This window comes from Dermochelys coriacea, chromosome 8 (genome assembly GCF_009764565.3).
Source record: "Dermochelys coriacea isolate rDerCor1 chromosome 8, rDerCor1.pri.v4, whole genome shotgun sequence".
In the NCBI taxonomy this organism is placed as follows: Eukaryota; Metazoa; Chordata; order Testudines; family Dermochelyidae; genus Dermochelys; species Dermochelys coriacea.
Genome location: NC_050075.1, coordinates 65,809,766 through 65,827,143, shown reverse-complemented (window position 1 = coordinate 65,827,143; position 17,378 = coordinate 65,809,766). Strand labels below are relative to the sequence as shown.

The window sequence follows — 17,378 nt, the reverse complement described above, 5'->3', positions numbered from 1 at the left end:
CAATTCCATAGTTCCCTGCTAATGTTCCAGGGGATACGCCACTAGCATAAACAGACACAGTCAATGGAGTAGCGTGCACTTCCACTAGCAATAAATTTGATTCAGTATTGATGGTGATCAGAGTAGGATGAGACTGCATACCTAGAATCTACCAGCTGTGTGTTTGATTTCAGACTATTTACTGTCTTATTACCAGCAGTCTCAGACTGCTGTTATTTTTGGATAGCCTATTTGATCCAGCTGCTGTTCATCTCTACTTCTCAGTGAAAGTCTATAGGAGATTAGCTGGAGACTAAGTTAGTTCTCAGCATGAGTGAAGTGAGCAGTAGCCAATCCATAAGGAGAGGCACTGAAATTGGTTTTTGTTGTTGTTCTTGCAGGGGGGTCCCTCTATTCTCTAAACATTTCCAGTTGAAGGAAGAGTGTTCAATGGATGAGGAGAAACTCTTTGAAGGGGCTGCTGAGAGTGCCTGCACCAACTAATGCAGGACTAATGCTGGAAGAGACGTAGGTGAAATTGAGTCTGAAAAGAGTACATATTAGACCAGCTTGTCAGTGGTGGGGCAAAAATGGATGCAATCAGTCCAATTTAGTCATATTTTGAAACTCTAGTTTTGCCTGGAAAAATAAATTTTCCAAGCAACTCTGATAATTTGTAAGCAATGCAATTATTATATAGCCTGCTGTGCATTATTGCCCAATAGTCATGAAATGTTCTGCTTTGTCTTTGTATCACAAGCACATCTTTTTTTTTTTTTTTGTTTTTTAAAAGTACAGGCTAAAAGTGAACTAGGCAATAAGATTACTATTGCATATAAATGGATGCAATGCAAGGGAATAAGTTAATCATAAAATAAATTAAACATTAATTTACTACAACCCTCAGGAATAGAAAACTGCCAATGTGCTCATAGTAACAGATAGCATTTTCCATTTTGAAAGGGAATTATAAACATAAAAATCATAAGCATCCTTGTGTGGTAGGTAAGCCGCTACTATTATCTTCATTTTGCAGATGGGGAAACAGAGGATCAACTTTGCTTTCACTGACAACAATATAAACCCAGAGTAATTCCACACATTTCATATGATATCAGTGTGGGGCAGAATCTTGGCCTAGGGACATTAAGTTATTTGCCAAATGCTGCAAAGGGCATCAGGATTGGCCAAGATTAGAACGTGGGAATAGTGTGGCTGCCCAATCCTGGTCTAGCACCAGTAGACCATGTCTGTGATGATAAACTTTCTAATAGTAAGCAGAACACTTCTTCTGAGCATAGGGAAATGGTCTCCATTCATAAAATTATGACTAAGTCTCTAAGCAAATTCTGCACAGCATAGACACATGCATGATGTACTTCTGTAGTTGGAAAAAGGAGTTGTTTCCCATTGTGCATATCAATCTAGGCAGCTTAGTTTTACTCCTGAGGGCATTCTGCGCCAAAAAATAAAAATTCTGCACATGGTATTTTAAAATTCTGCAAAATTCTGCAAATTTTATTTGTCAAATAAATGTGGAGGCTCCATAATGGCTCCACTGGCCACACAGGCCACTGGCTGCACAGAGATGGGAGGTCACTGTGCAGCTCCCACCCAGGACATGGACTCGGCGATGAGGCTGCACTCAACCCTGACACAGTGCAAGTATTGGGATTGCCCCAGAACACCCCAGGGCCTTGACCCTCCATGCCAGGTGCACCAGGCAGGCTCCAACTGTGAAGGGGCTTAGTGTGGGAGGGATCCAGGTGTGGGTTGAGGAGGTTTTGTGTGGGGCAGGTAATCTGGGTGCGGGCGACTCAGTGGCAGATCTCAGTGCAGAGGGTTATCTGAATGCACAGAGGCTTGTTGAGGGATTCTGGGTGCCAGAGTAATAGGACTCTGCAGGGGGTCCAAGTGAAGGTGGTTGGGGCTCAGCAGATCGGGGTCTGGGTGTGGGGGGCTCAGTGGGGAGTCCTGATGCTGGGGAGTAGGGCTCAGTGTGGTGGGGATCCAGGTGTAGCTGGTTGGGGCTTGGTGGGGTAGGGATCCGGGTGCAGGTGGCTCGTTGGGGAGGTCCAGGTGCCACGGGAATGGGGTCATCGTGGGGGGCGGGTTGACTGCTCAGGTAAGGGAGTTAAGGCTCAGTGGGAGGGTCTGGATATTAGGGGGTCTGGATGCATGGGGGTTGGGCAGATGGGGGAGCAGCTCCCTGTAGAGGGATCCCTCCCACTGTAGCTGAAGAGTGATGGGTGCAGGAAGCAGGGGGTGGGGGGCAGAATTTTCAGAGCTTCCTGCAGCTGGGAAAGAAATTGGGGGATGGGTCTGACCCAGCACTGGATGCCATGCAGGGGAAGAGGAAGCCCAGTCCTCCTCAGCCCAGCCAGGACTAGCAGCTGAGCCCAGTGCAAGAGTAGGAGCCACCAGCCGGGTCTTCCCCAGTCCCGCCCCCTGCCCCACAGTGATTTACCCTTCTGCAAGCTGCTGGGGCACCGGAAACATACTGCTGGGGAGGGTCGCATGACTGCTCTTTTGTCATTCCTTTGCTTCCCTGTCAGAAAGTCATTTTTCTGCAGGGAAGCAAAGAAATCTGTGGTGGACATAAATTCTGCACATGCGCAATAGCACAGAATTCCCCCAGGAATATAGTTTGCAGTTATTTAAATACCAGTGGACCATCATTTGTTTTCATTTTGAATCAGGAACCAAATGTACAGGCACACTCTTCCTTTCACTGATACTGTACATTTTGTTCCATTAAAGTCTGAATATGTATTCTATTAATAGGTTCTCAGTTTCATTGTCAAGCCCATTGTACTTTTGGAAATTTTAAACGATTCAAAGCTTTCTATATTATTTTGATTTTCCCACAATTTTCCTCATTTCATAATTTAGCCTGTTTTTTGCTGTGTCAGACAGACTATACCTCTGATGCCTGGAGACAATCAGCTCTTTGAGAAGCTGTTTAGCAACACTGGGTAATAGCTGCAGGGAACTTCTGAGCTGACCAGCGATTATTTTGAGTAAAACAGAATTCTCAAAGAAAAATAAACTTTTATTGCTCAGGTCTAAACCCTAGTTTTTGTCAAAAAGAAAAGGAGTACTTTTACTTACTTCATCGGATGAAGTGAGCTGTAGCTCACAAAAGCTTATGCTCAAATAAATTTGTTAGTCTCTAAGGTGCCACAAGTACTCCTTTTCTTTTTGCGAATACAGACTAACACGGCTGCTACTCTGAAACTAGTTTTTGTCAGAAACCATCTGAGCCCTAGGAAATAAAACTTCTTGAGAGACACTTCTGGTCTCTCTTTCAATCATAGTGGTATACAAGTAGATTGGAAAAGCAAAATGCTTATAATTATATCTGCTTTTATAAGTTTAACGGTAATCATTGGACTAGAAACAGAGTGCACAAGTCATTTTATCTACATTATTTGTAGCCAATCTCTCTATTTCAGAACACAAGTGCTTCTGACCTAGTTAAGTTCCTGCTATTTTGAAGATGATTAATAAAAAAAAAACACCTCTTGGAGTCTGCACACTTACTTGTTGCCCAGTAACCAGAAGGATAGAGCCTTCTTTCCCATGTACCACTTGCCGGAAAATGTGATCTAGAATTAAGAGTTCACTCCAGCAATTCTGAAGCAGCTTCATTTGGTCATCAACCTGTAAAACAAACAGAAAAATTGATAAAAAGAAAAGGAGTACTTGTGGCACCTTAGAGACTAACAAATTGATAGTATTACTTTGGTAATAACTTTTACAAAACTCAGACTGCACAGATTGCTGAAGGAGAAGAGGGTAGCATACCACCCTTTTTAGTTGTCTAGTTAAGTTTCAGATATTCAGATTTAATGTTTTGAGAACTGAAGTGATGTCAATAATTATTGGTGTCAGAACACTGATATCGCAGCTAATAGGCCTTTGTCAATAGATGGCACAATCTACGGTTAAGTAGAATATTTACAACTGATTAACTGCTAGAATAAGGTGATCCATGAGCATAATATTTATATATTTATATATATATATATATATATATATATATATATTTATAAATTTACCAAATTATATCGGACACCTGGTGAAATGCCCACTGACCACTAGGAGCAATTAATTTTATTTTTCCACCTATTAGGTGTTTATCTCAGGAGATCAGCATTCTTTTCCTTTAACAACCACTAGCCTGCTGCGTGACATCATGCCTCAATTTCCCTAACTGCAAAATATAGATGATACTCACTTTCCTTTAGACTGCTTTGAGATCTATGAGTGAAACGCTCTGGAGAAGAGCTGAATATTATTATATGCCTATTATGCTATTATGGCAATGTTCTTTTAAACTGGAACTTTCACCATGGATTAATATAAATTGAATAACTGAGCATGACACACACTTGAAAATAAGTAATTAAAGAATTTTAGGCCTTCTGAAAAAAAAAACAACCCAGCTTTGAGGAGTGGATCTTATTTGACTCACAGAACAGGCACAGAAAAGACAGTGCTAGTGCAAGCATCTCCATGCTCCCTGCCACTGAGCCTCGCTCTTTAGAAGTACTGGAGAATCAGCAGAAAAGTATCAAAAACCCAGATGCCTTAACAAGCCCAGGTCCAGGATTAATCCCGTGACAAGGAGCAGGCTGAGGAAGAAGTAAATACTGCATCCATCAGTGGTGGTGTTACACTGAAAAAGGAAGGATGCTTCCTCTCCACAGTTTACTTCTAGAAACAAAATGGAGCAGGGTGGCTCCAGGCAGGAGAAGAAAATATATGTACAAGCAGTAGTCAGAGAATTTGTACAGTAGTAAGAGCTGTATCACTGACTGCATCTGGTAATAGCAGAAGCATATCTGACACTAGTCCTGATTCTGACCACCCAGAATATTGTCCAGGCATTGAAACATAGCAATTATAATCTGAGCAGAGGACAGACTGGAAGAGGCTGAGATTAAAGGAGTCTGTCTTCTCCCAAAAGGGAGGAGGAGAAAAAACATGCAAAATAAAGGGTACATTTCCTGTGAGTAGTACACCTTCCTGAATACAGAGAGTAAACAGTGCCAGAATGAACCTAGAGGATTCATGGTGCTACTATATACTGAAACCAAGATTTTCAAAATGCATTCCTGAATTTAGGTTCCTAACTGATTTAGGCAACTTAATTCAAATGTGCTGAACATTTGAAATCAATGGCTGTTGCTATGTGCTTTAAAACCTATGGATTTAGGAGCACTCATTTTTTAAAAACTTAATCTGAATAAGTAGGCGTGACACAAACTAAACCAATGCTGTGGCATTAGGAGTGGGACCAGTGAAAAATAATCTTTTTGAGAGAAAAATGCAGGTAAAGTGCACAATTTCAATGTTTTTCTTACAGAAAATGGCCCAGATGACATAGATGATACAACATGAACAGCCACAGACCTGCAATTGTAATAAGACTGTATAATAGTCATAGATGAAGCTTCAAAAAAAAGTGATAATTTTTTATTGCCACATTGTTAATCTTATTTCTATACTTAGAACATATTGTAAAACATCTAGAGACTAATGGAACCATATTTAATATCTTTATTAATGCTCAAAAACTGGGGGCATATTGCACAGTACTGAAACTTGAATAATACAAAAGGCTTGCTCCAACTATCATTAAAATTAAGGGAAAACAGCATTTGCTAGAACTGCCAGAATGAGTGATAATAGCGAATAGCAAATTAGAGAGAAAACTTTAAAATATGATATGGCTGCAAAGAACTGGTTTGCAGTATGAAGCTGCAAACAGGTGGCTTGCAGTACAATGTATATATGTGCAATGCAGTTTGGGTTGCTTATGTAAAGAGGCACCGTATTGCAGAACAGGATGGTCCCAGCAACTGTATCTCTCCGTGAAAATGTGTGTGACTGCAATTGGAATATTGTTTTTAGTTTTGGACTTTCTTTTCCTGGCCAAAAAAAAAAGAAATTGCAGGGGAATCATATAAAAGCAGCACAATTGTTAGGGGGTGGAGAGTCTGACTTTTAAGGTATGATTAAGGGCCTGACCCTACAGTCTCATTACGAGTAGTAGTCCTACTGACACCAAGTGAAGTTTTGCTTGCTTAGGATACTGCATGATTATGCCCTAAAAGAATACATATTTGTACAGTAGCTTTGCTGGGCAACAGTTAAATGGGAAGCATGGTAAGATTCAACAAATATTTAAAGGCTGTAAACACCACTGATGGATAGGAACTGAGGATAATTAAAATGTTTATAATTCAGAGAAATAAAACAAAATTACAGATGGGAAAATTTAAGCTGAATATCTACCTAAAACGATTTCTGAGAAACAGACCTATTAGGCTGCAAAACAGCGTCCCAAAGGAAGCGGTGGACACTACACAATTTGATACATTTAAAACTAGACTGGACAAAGCACTAGAAAAATGTAATTCAGGAACAATCCTGCATAACTGGAGAGCTGGAGTAGGTGATATAATAGGTCTTTTCAATTTTTAACTTCTAGGACTCAATGAACTTTTTATCAGTTGCACCCTTTCAGACTTAGGCTACAGCCAACAGGGTGGTACTAATTTTATGGTTTGCTTAGCCTAAGAAACTGAAAGCTTTTATTATAAGCAGGGCTAGTAGTGCTGCCTATTATTAAGGCTGCCTGACACCTCCGATTATAAGTTCCTGTTTTCAGTTGCCTATAATTTTGTGAAATTTTATCCATTTGGGCTGAAATTTTCCATGGTGGTTGTCTGCCTCAGCCTAAATTGTTGTGGAAAGTTTCAGCCAAAACAGTTCAACCACTTTCCAAGAAAGAAACTCTGGAAAAATGCTTTGTTCTTCCCCTGTTTAAAAAAATCCTGGTGACCTTTTCATTGAGAACCTTTAGCTCTCCCATGCTTTGGAGCAGGGACTTTGGTCTTTGTATGAGGGATGTATCTTTTTCCAGCCCCGTAAAATCTGCCCAAATTTGGTCAAGTTAGAAGCCTTTGAAAAATTGCAGTTCACATATGCTCAGTACAGACCTTTCAGATTTTTAGCAGCTAAATTTTCTGAAGATTCTGTCTGTACTTGGCATGTTCCAGCCTAGTACTGAGCAGGGCTTCTGCTGCAATTGCAGTGCTATCAACCAATACCTGTAAAATACCTTTCTCTCTTCTCCCGCTATCCTCCTCACAGAGGATGACAGCCTACTACTGTTATCAGTTACTCCATTAGTTTAAGTGGTAGAGATATGTGGTAGAAATTCCAGACCTGCAGATGACCTATATAGATATCAATTTGATGCCACATGATGGAATTTTGTGGGTTTTTTAAAAACCTAAGAAATTACACACAACATCTACAATAAAAGAATATTATTAAAATTACAAAGTCAACCACTCAGAAGTTAGGTAACGCCAGAACTCAAGTTACCTGTGCAACTTTAATTTGGCCTTGTTTTGCATATGCATTATGATACGGCTTTTAGCTGCATAATCACATACTATTTTTTCCATAGAACCCTGTCTCATTCAGTGTGCAAGATGGACCTGCTTTGGGGCTGAGTGAGGATTTTGTAGTGAAAATATTGGTGACTGTAGGATACCTGCTTCTACCTTGCAGAATTTGGAAGGTACATACTATTTGTAATACTGGGGCTGGCGGGTCTAGGCCTGCTCATAACTAAAGGCCCACCTCCTCAATTAAAGAGGGGGAGCCACTAAGTCCAGGTTACAATTTATTGTTGGGGACAACAAAGAAGAAAACAGGAATGGGAGTGAGGTTAAAGGTTGAATATTAGGAACCAGAAGGGGACACTGGGCAGAGAGCCCCGGACAGTACCCCCTGCTTCCCAAAGGAGCTCAGGAGTCAGTGGACACTGCCCAGAGGAACTCTGCCTGGAGATGTGGCAGACAAGGGACTGGAAATAAGCTCCACAGTTGCAGAACACCCCTGCCCTATCCAGCTTTCTCCTCCTGGTATGACTGATGGCCATCTTGGCCAATGCCAGAAGGAGGTTGATGAGGAGGTCTCGTGAAGCAGGGTGGTGGATGGGGTGTGCGAGGATCAGGAGATGTGGGGAGAAGTGCAGAGACAACCTTAGTAAGAGGTTCTGGAGGAGCTAGAAGAAGGGCTGCAACCTGATGCATTATGTAGATTTGTACCAGGGTCTCCCTCTCACCACAAAGGGAACAAATGTTGGAGGAGTTTGGGAGCTATGCCATGTACATACCCATGCTCATAGGTCCATGGAGGAGCTGTCAACTAATATCCCCAGTGGATCATATATTGGTAGGTATGTAGTGAATGAGGTGGGAGATTGTGGGAAGAGAAGAGATGGTCTCACTGTTAAGGCAAATGAATGCTACCCTAGAAATTAGTCTATCTCTGCCTCTGCTACAGAGTTCTTGTGTGATGCTAGCCAAGTCACTTGAACCTGTCTTTTTACAGTTGTTTAGTAATAGTGTATTCCTCATTATCGGTGTGCCTGAACTGAGATTCTGGGGTCTCATTTGTAGAAGTGCTAAGTATTCATAGCTGCAGCTGAAGTCAATGGGAGCTGTGCTTTGAACACATAAAGTGCTATATTATGGTAAGTACTCTAAAAAACCAGGTCCTAGGTGTCTCAACGTGTGCACCAAAATTAGTGGATATTTTTGACCTTAATCTCTCTGTGCCTCACTTCCGCATCTGTAAAATGTTCCTTCATCTCACAGGCATGTTGTGAAAGTAAATTCTTTAATATTTGTGAAGTATTCAGATACTATAGTGGTGACCACCACAGAAAACACCACAAGGAAATTAATACTTCTGTCTTCAGAGAAGAGTTTGAATAAATGTACAATAAATAAGGCCTGGGGCCACATATTGAACAACATGTAGAAAAAATATTGAATAGTTTCTTATTCAGTAGCACCATCCATTCTGTGCACTGCACGAGGCAGTGGTCCTGTGGAAAAAATAGTATGTGATCAGATAATTAAAGACTGTGTCATGATTCATACGCACAAGGGGGACAAACTAGAGTTGCACAGACCATCTTTATTCTGGCATTTCCTAACTTTCGAATGCTTGACTTAGCAAAAATGTTCTTTTAACGTGTTTTTATGTGAATAATTTTAAATGGATTAAAAACCCCCTTGCTGTATTTATTACAATCACAGGGTGCAAGCCAAGTTAATATATGTATGCTCCAATATCAGCTACAATTCACATATCCATTGGCAATAGAGACGGAGGAGAGAAAGAGAAGTAGACTTAGTAGATGGATATATTATGGATCAAAGTGAAGCTGGAGCTATCACAAACTCAGCCTTGTTCTGTCCTGATGTTGTGTGTGGCCATGATAACTCATTTCTGTTCAGATCACAGAGCAAGGCTGAGTGTGTATTAAAAATGTTTCTTTTCCTCTGCCCACAACGTGTATTTGACACCCCTTGCCATTTCAACCAAGCAACATGTTAGCTGGAGAGAGGATTGTAAATTACAACATTCATACACACCCAGAAAAGACTATGGGTATGTCTACACAGCAACCCACCCTTCGCCCCTGGCAGCGATGAGTTTCAGAGCCTGGGACAATTGATTTGGGCTTATGGGGCTCATGCTATGGAGATGAAAATAGTGCCTGGGATCCAGCCCAAATCTAAATGTCTACGTGGCTATTTTTAGCCTCACAGCTCAGGTCCCATGAGCTTGAGTCAATTGATTTAGGCTGTGAGATTCTCTGCCATGGGTGGTTTTTTTGCTGTGTAGATGTACCCTATGGGCCAGATTTTAAGTAAATGGAATTACTTGGAATTTACAATAGCATAACTGTATTCAGAATCTGCCACTATCATTTGAATACCTGAAACTCTGCTTTGTGGTCATTTTGCTGTAGTCTATGCTGCACAACAAATATTATAAAATCATTTAAACCATGCTCTACATATAATAATCTCCAACATAAATTGCAATTCGCACATTACTGTGTCTCTAACTCTGTTTACCACATAATAAAACAAGCTTTGAAAAAAGTTTAATCATACAGTCTTCATGAGCAACAACTCATAACTGGAAAAGAGGCCAAAATACTTGACTCCATTAATGCAACTGCTCATAGAATATATTTTTAAAAAATCTACCTCTCCTACAGGCAGCAACTTTTGTGAACAAACTACATTTTGCATTTCTGGTTTTAGAAGGATCCAACAGCAGCTAACATTATCAAAGCTTACCTCCCAAGTTTTTATCATCTCATTACAAAATCAGTGCTGGGAAAGCGCTGTGAGATGACAAATTCACCCCCCCTCCCATGTTTTCACATAATCTGCTCCTGCTGTTGTACAAGATTCATAAAACTAGCAACAGTGAACATCTGCCAGTGGCTCACAAACTCTGTACCTATTTTAATTTAATGAGCAAGAGCCCATAAAAGCAGTAGAGAAAAAGCAAAATACACATGCACAAATTAGTGCGTTCTTGAGAGAACCTAACTGATGCATCTCTTTTGACACAGAATCATAGAATATCAGAGTTGGAAGGGACCTCAGGAGGTCATCTAGTCCAATCCCCTGCTCAAAGCAGGACCAATCCCCAACTAAATCATCCCAGCCAGGGCTTTGTCAAGCCTGACCTTAAAAACCTCAAAGGAAGGAGATTCCACCACCTCCCTAGGTAACACATTCCAGTGCTTCACCACCCTTCTAGTGAAAAAGCTTTTCCTAATATCTCTTAAATCTCCCCCACTGCAACTTGAGACCATTACTCCTTGTTCTGTAATCTGCTACCATCCTTCTTGTAGTGTGGGGCCCAAAACTGGACAAGTACTCCAGATGTCGAATAGAGGGGAACGTTCATGTCCCTCGATCTGCTGGCAATGCCCCTACTTATACAGCCCAAAATGCCATTTGCCTTCTTGGCAACAAGGGCACACTGTTGTCTCATATCCAGCTTCTCATCCACTGTAACCCCTAGGTCCTTTTCTGCAGAACTGCTGCCTAGCCATTCGGTCCCTAGTCTGTAGCGGTGCATGGGATTCTTGCATCTATCAGAGAGGCTGGTAGAGCAGCAGAATGTTATACAGTTTGCATTAGAAGGCCACAGAGATGAATCTAAAGGTGGTGGTGTTCTACTACCTCTTACAGGATGTGATCGTTTATGGAATATTCCTGTATGCTTTTGTAAACTGGGAAGAGCCACATAAGATATTGGTATAAGTGAAATAAACTTAGCCCCACAGTCCACCACTGGAAAAAAACATGGTAAGACAAGATGATTGATTGATCAATGATGTGTATAAAGCCTATAAACGAATAAACGAGGTGCTGGTATATAAAGGTTTTTCAAAAATTGCACAGCTAAACCACAAGGACATCACTACCTCCAAGTTACATGTATGTATAACCTACCATAAACAAAATCAACCCCGGGCTAAAGTAAGTAAGTGTCACTAGCATTGTTTCCTGATGGCTACTCGTCTCATATTCTGGTGGCCCAATAAGTGGAATGGATTCCCAAGATGAGGGGAGCCTTCTGCTGAAAAAGCCATACTGCTCATCCTGCCAACTTTAATCCTATGAACCAACAGTAAGATCATGCCAGCAAATGTTAACAGGGTCAGTGGGCTGAAAGGTAAGAGGTTGGCTCTTGGTTAACTGAGTCCCAGAATGTTCAGGACTTTAAATATTATCAGCATCATCTTGAATCACACTGAGAAGTGAACTGGAAACCAGTGCATAGACTTTCACTATTAGATGAGAGGAGAGAAGACGTACAGAAGAAGGTAGAAGTAAGGTAAAACCTTGAAAGCAAGGATGATAAACCTGGACTTGATTTAGACTTGAAGGATTCAAGTGTAAGGGTGTGTGTGATGTGACTGGACTGATGAGTGAGCAAGATGATCTGCCCATAGAGGAGGTTACACATAATTAGTGAGAGGTGGCCAAAGCATGGACCTGTGCAGTGTCTTCTCTCCTTGACTTGGAAGTGGACACACACAGGTTGGGGAAGAGACTAGAATGGAGACTGGAGCATCATCCTTCTAACAGTGCAAGTTTATGCATTGGTTTAGAATCATAGAATATCAGGGTTGGAAGGGACCTCAGGAGGTCATCTAGTCCAACTCCCTGCTCAAAGCAGGACCAACTCCAACTAAATCATCCCAGCCAGGGCTTTGTCAAGCCTGACCTTAAAAACCTCTAAGGAAGGAGATTCCACCACGTCCCTAGGTAACCCATTCCAGTGCTTCATCACCCTCCTAGTGAAAAAGTTTTTCCTAATATCCAATCTAAACCTCCCCCACTGCAACTTGAGACCATTACTCCTTGTTCTGTCATTACTCCTTGTTTAGGTGGGGGAGGAAAAGAAAGCCAGCTACCCCCTGACTCCGGCTTAGAGTTAAGGGGAAGAGAGAATACCCTCGTGTAGTCCTTGGCATCTACCTTCTGGTCAGTGGGTGCCTGGGAATGAAGAATGGCAACAGGAGTCCAAAGGGAGTAAAGAGATCTAGGATTTAAAGCTCCAGTAAATTCAGCTCAACCCCTGTCCAAGTGATGTCCTTAGAAGCCAGTTTAGAAGGGGAGACATAGAGTGAAAGAACTGGGAGCTAGATGTAAGCTTGTATCTCATGCTGCTTGGATTATTTGTATAATCTCCTTCTGTAAGTAGAGAGAAATACATAGTTGTCACAAACACCCAGCAGAAAACATCCATTATGCTGCCTATCAGTTGCTTCTCCAGTGGGAGTCTCTGCATTTAACAACCAAATATCAGCCTTATGAGGAAAGTGCCTGGCATGTAAAATACTGAACAAAAAACATGGCCAGTTTAATGGTGGGCTCCGGCTGACTATTGATTTGCACATGGAGCTTCCACTGATGGGTGTTCTGCATAGGGTTACCAGATAGCAACTGTGAAAAAAACGGGATGGGGGTGGGGGTAATAGGGGCTAATATAAGAAAAAGTCCCAAAAAACGGGACTGTCCCTTTAAAAACGGGACATCTGGTCACCCTAGTTCTGCATGCCGGCTGATGGCAGGATACAAACCTGTATTTGTTGATGAGGATTTAAGAGTTTTTCATTTCAGAATTGGCTCAGAATGTGTCCAGTAAAATTAAGATTGTTGTTAATTACCCAAATGCAAGTATGAAGATAGGACTCTTTGCCTGAGTTCCTCCACTGACTCACTGTGGAACCTTGGGCCAATTACTTATGACTCCAAGTTATTTTTAAAGAAAAGTTTGAAGCTCTTTATGAGATAACTATGATTAGAAAACAGCTATGCATGAGAAATATATGAAATATATACTCATTTTGGCTGATTTCTCTTACATAGTATAAAGAACATAAAAGGATCCAGTATAGGATATTTTTGTGTGTGAGGTAAACACATCTGTCAAAAATGCAAGATCTGATTCTGAGCATTGTGGCATCACAGTGCCTCCAGGATCAGAGCTATCTGAGGAGTCCTGCCTAATTTGGGCCCAATCCTTTCCTAAAGAAATCAACAGAAATTTGTCATTGACTTCAGTGGAGCCAGGAGCAGGTCCTTGCTGACACTGCAATACAGAACACATGCTTATCAAGTCTAGTTAAAGGAAGGACTTATCTCAAAAATGTTGGCTACTCATCGTAAAAATGATCTATGCTGGTGTTATAGATGAGGGAGGCTAGTGCAATACAACGGTAGTATTGTTGGACAGTGTATACTTCCCACAGCACAGAATGTTAATCATTAGAAACTTTTGTTTTCTTTGAAGAAGAACACTGAAACTGGCAAACAGTAAAATGAAGAAAAATGTGTATGTTTTGCTGAAATGCACTATAACCTTATCAAAACCATACTGTATCCTTCTTTTTTAGAATAGCGCTTCACAATACTTATCGTATTGTAATCAACAACTGCAGTTCTATTTCAGTTTTCCTCTTGAAGAAGTGCTTTCCAACTGGAACTTGATGAATTACCTTTATGAGTTTTCAGGGATTACACATTTTTGTGCACTGCATAAAGGTATATATTTTACTTATTATTGTTGCAGTTTTTTTGAAAGAACGCAACCTGCATTCCAATTTTACAGCTCCTTTTTTGAGAATCCTATTTCATGCAAATATAAGTTGCTTTTTAAGTTGCTTCAACTGCCAATATATTTTTGTGATCTATTGCTAGTAAAAATTCAAGAGGGTATCTAATTACTAAAATTAAAATCTAAAACTGACATGATAAAAAGTTATAAGTGTTAGCTTTGGTTGAATTGCTTTTACTTATGTTTCTAAAATTCAAGAAGTAACTTGAAGCATTCAATTCAAAATGTTGCTTTTTAATTCCTAGGCAATTGAATAGCCGTTTCCCAGTGAATCTGAAGTGATTAAACATCTGTCTGAACTGTTCAGCCTGAAGCACAAAAATTCAAGGGATGCTGGAACTTTCTTTCAAGAGTGGTTTGGAGATCACTCAAAAGTCTTTGCACGTCTATAGCTAAAGCAGTTATTACATTTTCTTATGCTATGGTGAAGCAAATCCTCCCATATCAAAGTTTTATAAGACAAGTGCCACTTGAAGGGCCAATTTCTGCCCTGGAATGCAAGTGTAGCTCACAAATTGTTACACAGGTGGGGAGGGGTTTGGTAGATCTTGATATGTCGCTGGTAACAATGAAAAATTCTTGCACACAGCATTGTCTTCTGAAAGCAGGGTATAGCTGTCTATGTGGTTTTAAATGACAATGCATATTACTCGCTGAATCAGTGAACACTATTATAAAGTTTGATGATTATCTGTATGCTCAGCAATAAAGTGCTACAAAGTCCAAGAAAAAATGATTTAATATTAACTCTGATTGTTCCACCATCCACACGGTACTGTAGTAGAAACCTATCTTCCAATAAAAGTGCCCCTCCTAATTAAGGGAGAGGAAATATGTTTACAAACTAGGGGGCCAATTCACTATTGCCTGTTATACCAGTGCAGAGTGGCTATCAGATCCATTCTGATTTGGTAGCATTTTACGTCCACTTGGTGCTTCTGTGCACAACTCCAGCAGGTGCAGGGCAATGGTGAATCTGGCCTAGGATAGCCTTAGGTGGGCAATGGCTAGTCCAGTGTATTTCAGCGCTAATAGATATACTAGTTAACTGTACATTTTATCATGATTTGTCTATGCCGGGTGCTGCTCATTTATGGTCTGTATAGGTGGCCTTTTAAAAAATTTTAAAGATATATTAAACATTTGGAATATCAAGACCTGGATTCCCCCTTTCAGTCTGTGGAGGACTTGGAGAGTGACACCTACATTATATCTTCCCCTCAGCTAACAGTAAGGGGAACATGAGGCTAACATCCCCTCCAAAGTCACCCTTGCTCCAGGGTGATGTATGATGCCTTTTGTTTAGCAAGGCCTGAACAAGTTGTTTCCACTGTGCTCCCAACCACTACCAACCTCCTGGAATGAGATGCAGGACTAAGGAATAGACTTTAGGACTAGAGCTGGTTGGGGCGGATGAGGGAGAGAATGTCAGCTGAAACGTTGCAGATTCGGCAACAGCAAAAAGTTTTGCAAATTCATGTCAGTTTTGCCAGATTATTCACATCAAAAAAATTCTGAAGTCTAACTATTTCATTTCAATATTTAAAATGAAACATTTTCATTTAAAATTTTTTTTTCCAGATTTCCTGCAGTTTTATTTAAAACATTTGAAAATGCTCAAAATAAAAAAAAACATGTTTTGTTTTGTGTCAAATCAGTTTTTGACTTTTCAATATGCTGAGAATTTTAAAAAAAATTGGGGTTGACCTGTAATGATTTTTTTTCCAGAATTCCCAGCAAACCAAGTCACAGCTCTACCTAGGACTCTGACATGCAATGCAGGGCTCTTGTTGCTGACTATTCCACTAACCATTGTCTTTTGATAATTCAAACTCCTTCCACTGTTCTGAAAAAGTACGGAAAAATGTGTACTGTATAGTCAGCTGCAACATACTGGGCTCTTCTATAGTAGCTGTATTTTGACTTTGCATTTTATAAAGCTGCACTTGAGGATCAAATACTCACTTTAATAATCTAGGGTTGGTTTCCTCCACTTACACAGGCAGAAAGGAAGAAATTGTGTGGTAGAAACTGTGCAAACGGAGAGCAATGGCTCTGTGGCATGCTCCCTTCTGATATGCCCATGAACACCTATGCATAAGATCGCTGCAAAGTAGGGACAGGCCAACAGTCAGGCAGCAAGAGATTGCCAGGGTGCGGCAATTTCTAAACTGCATACTTATCTCCCAAACTTGCAGAAATACTGGCATTAACAGCACCAGGACAGGACAAAGCTGGGTGAATTTTAAAACGCTGTTGGTGATTTTATTTAAGAACATAAGAATGGCCATATTGGGACAGACCAAAGGTCCATCTAGCCCAGTATCCTGTCTTCTGACAGTGGCCAGTGCCAGGTGTACAGAGGGAATGAACAGAACAGGTAATCATCAAGTGATCCATCCCCTGTTGCTCATTCCCAGCTTCTGGCAAACAGAGGCTAGGGACACCATTCCTGCCCATCCTGGCTATTAGCCATTGATGGACCTATCCTCATGAATTTATCTAGTTCTTTTTTGAACCCTGTTATGGTCTTGGCCTACACAACATCCTTTGGCAAGGAGTTCCACAGGTTGACTGTGTGTTGTGTGAAGAAATACTTCCTTTTATTTGTTTTTAAATCTGCTGCCTATTAATTTCATTTGGTGACCCCTAGTTCTTGTGTTATGAGAAGTAGTAAACAACACTTCATTATCTACTTTCTCTACACCAGTCATGATTTTATAGACCTCAATCATATCTCCCTTTAGCCATCTCTTTTCCAAGCTGAAAAGTCCCAGTCTTATTTTTGAATATATTGAATCAGCAATTATAAAATATGTTACAACAGCCTTTGATTAAAGTCCCTATTGACATCTTTGAGTCACAAGTGTTTTAGCATTATGTAAAATGATTTCTAATATTTAAAGTTTATCTCCTGCTTGGTGATTTATTGGATAGTTATTGCATCACTTTTCTCACACCTACCCCATTTTTGCAGCTGACACTTATTTCAGTAGTCTGTATATAAAATTTACCACTGTATTAGCTCTCATTTGTGAAATTTATTATAAAACAGCAACATCAAAACCTGAGAGAAATCAATACAGCACATACAGATGCATTGCTAACAAAGATTAAGGAGGGCCTTCATCCTAGTAAGAATGGAATTTATTTTTTGCAATAAGAAAAAGGCTATTAACAATCAACTAAATATAAGATGGAGAACATATTTATTTCTTGTGCAACAGAGACATGCTAATTTCAGAAAGAACCTCTGTCATCATAATGGACAACTAGAATAACCTTTCTATGCATGTAGGGTTCTGTACTTTCAAGTGCTGCATGCCCCATAGTGCTGATTTTTGCAGACATTAAAACACACAAAA

General features: G+C 40.4%; 1 protein-coding gene across 1 annotated transcript in view; it reads right to left on the bottom strand.

Annotated features, from left to right (window-relative positions):
* Positions 1 to 17,378, bottom strand: part of NR5A2 (nuclear receptor subfamily 5 group A member 2) — a 98,947-nt gene that overhangs the window by 41,862 nt on the left and 39,707 nt on the right. The window contains exon 5 of the mRNA XM_038413306.2: positions 3,523 to 3,642. Coding sequence (XP_038269234.2) covers positions 3,523 to 3,642 — 120 coding nt within the window. The remainder of the gene's footprint in view (positions 1 to 3,522; positions 3,643 to 17,378) is intronic.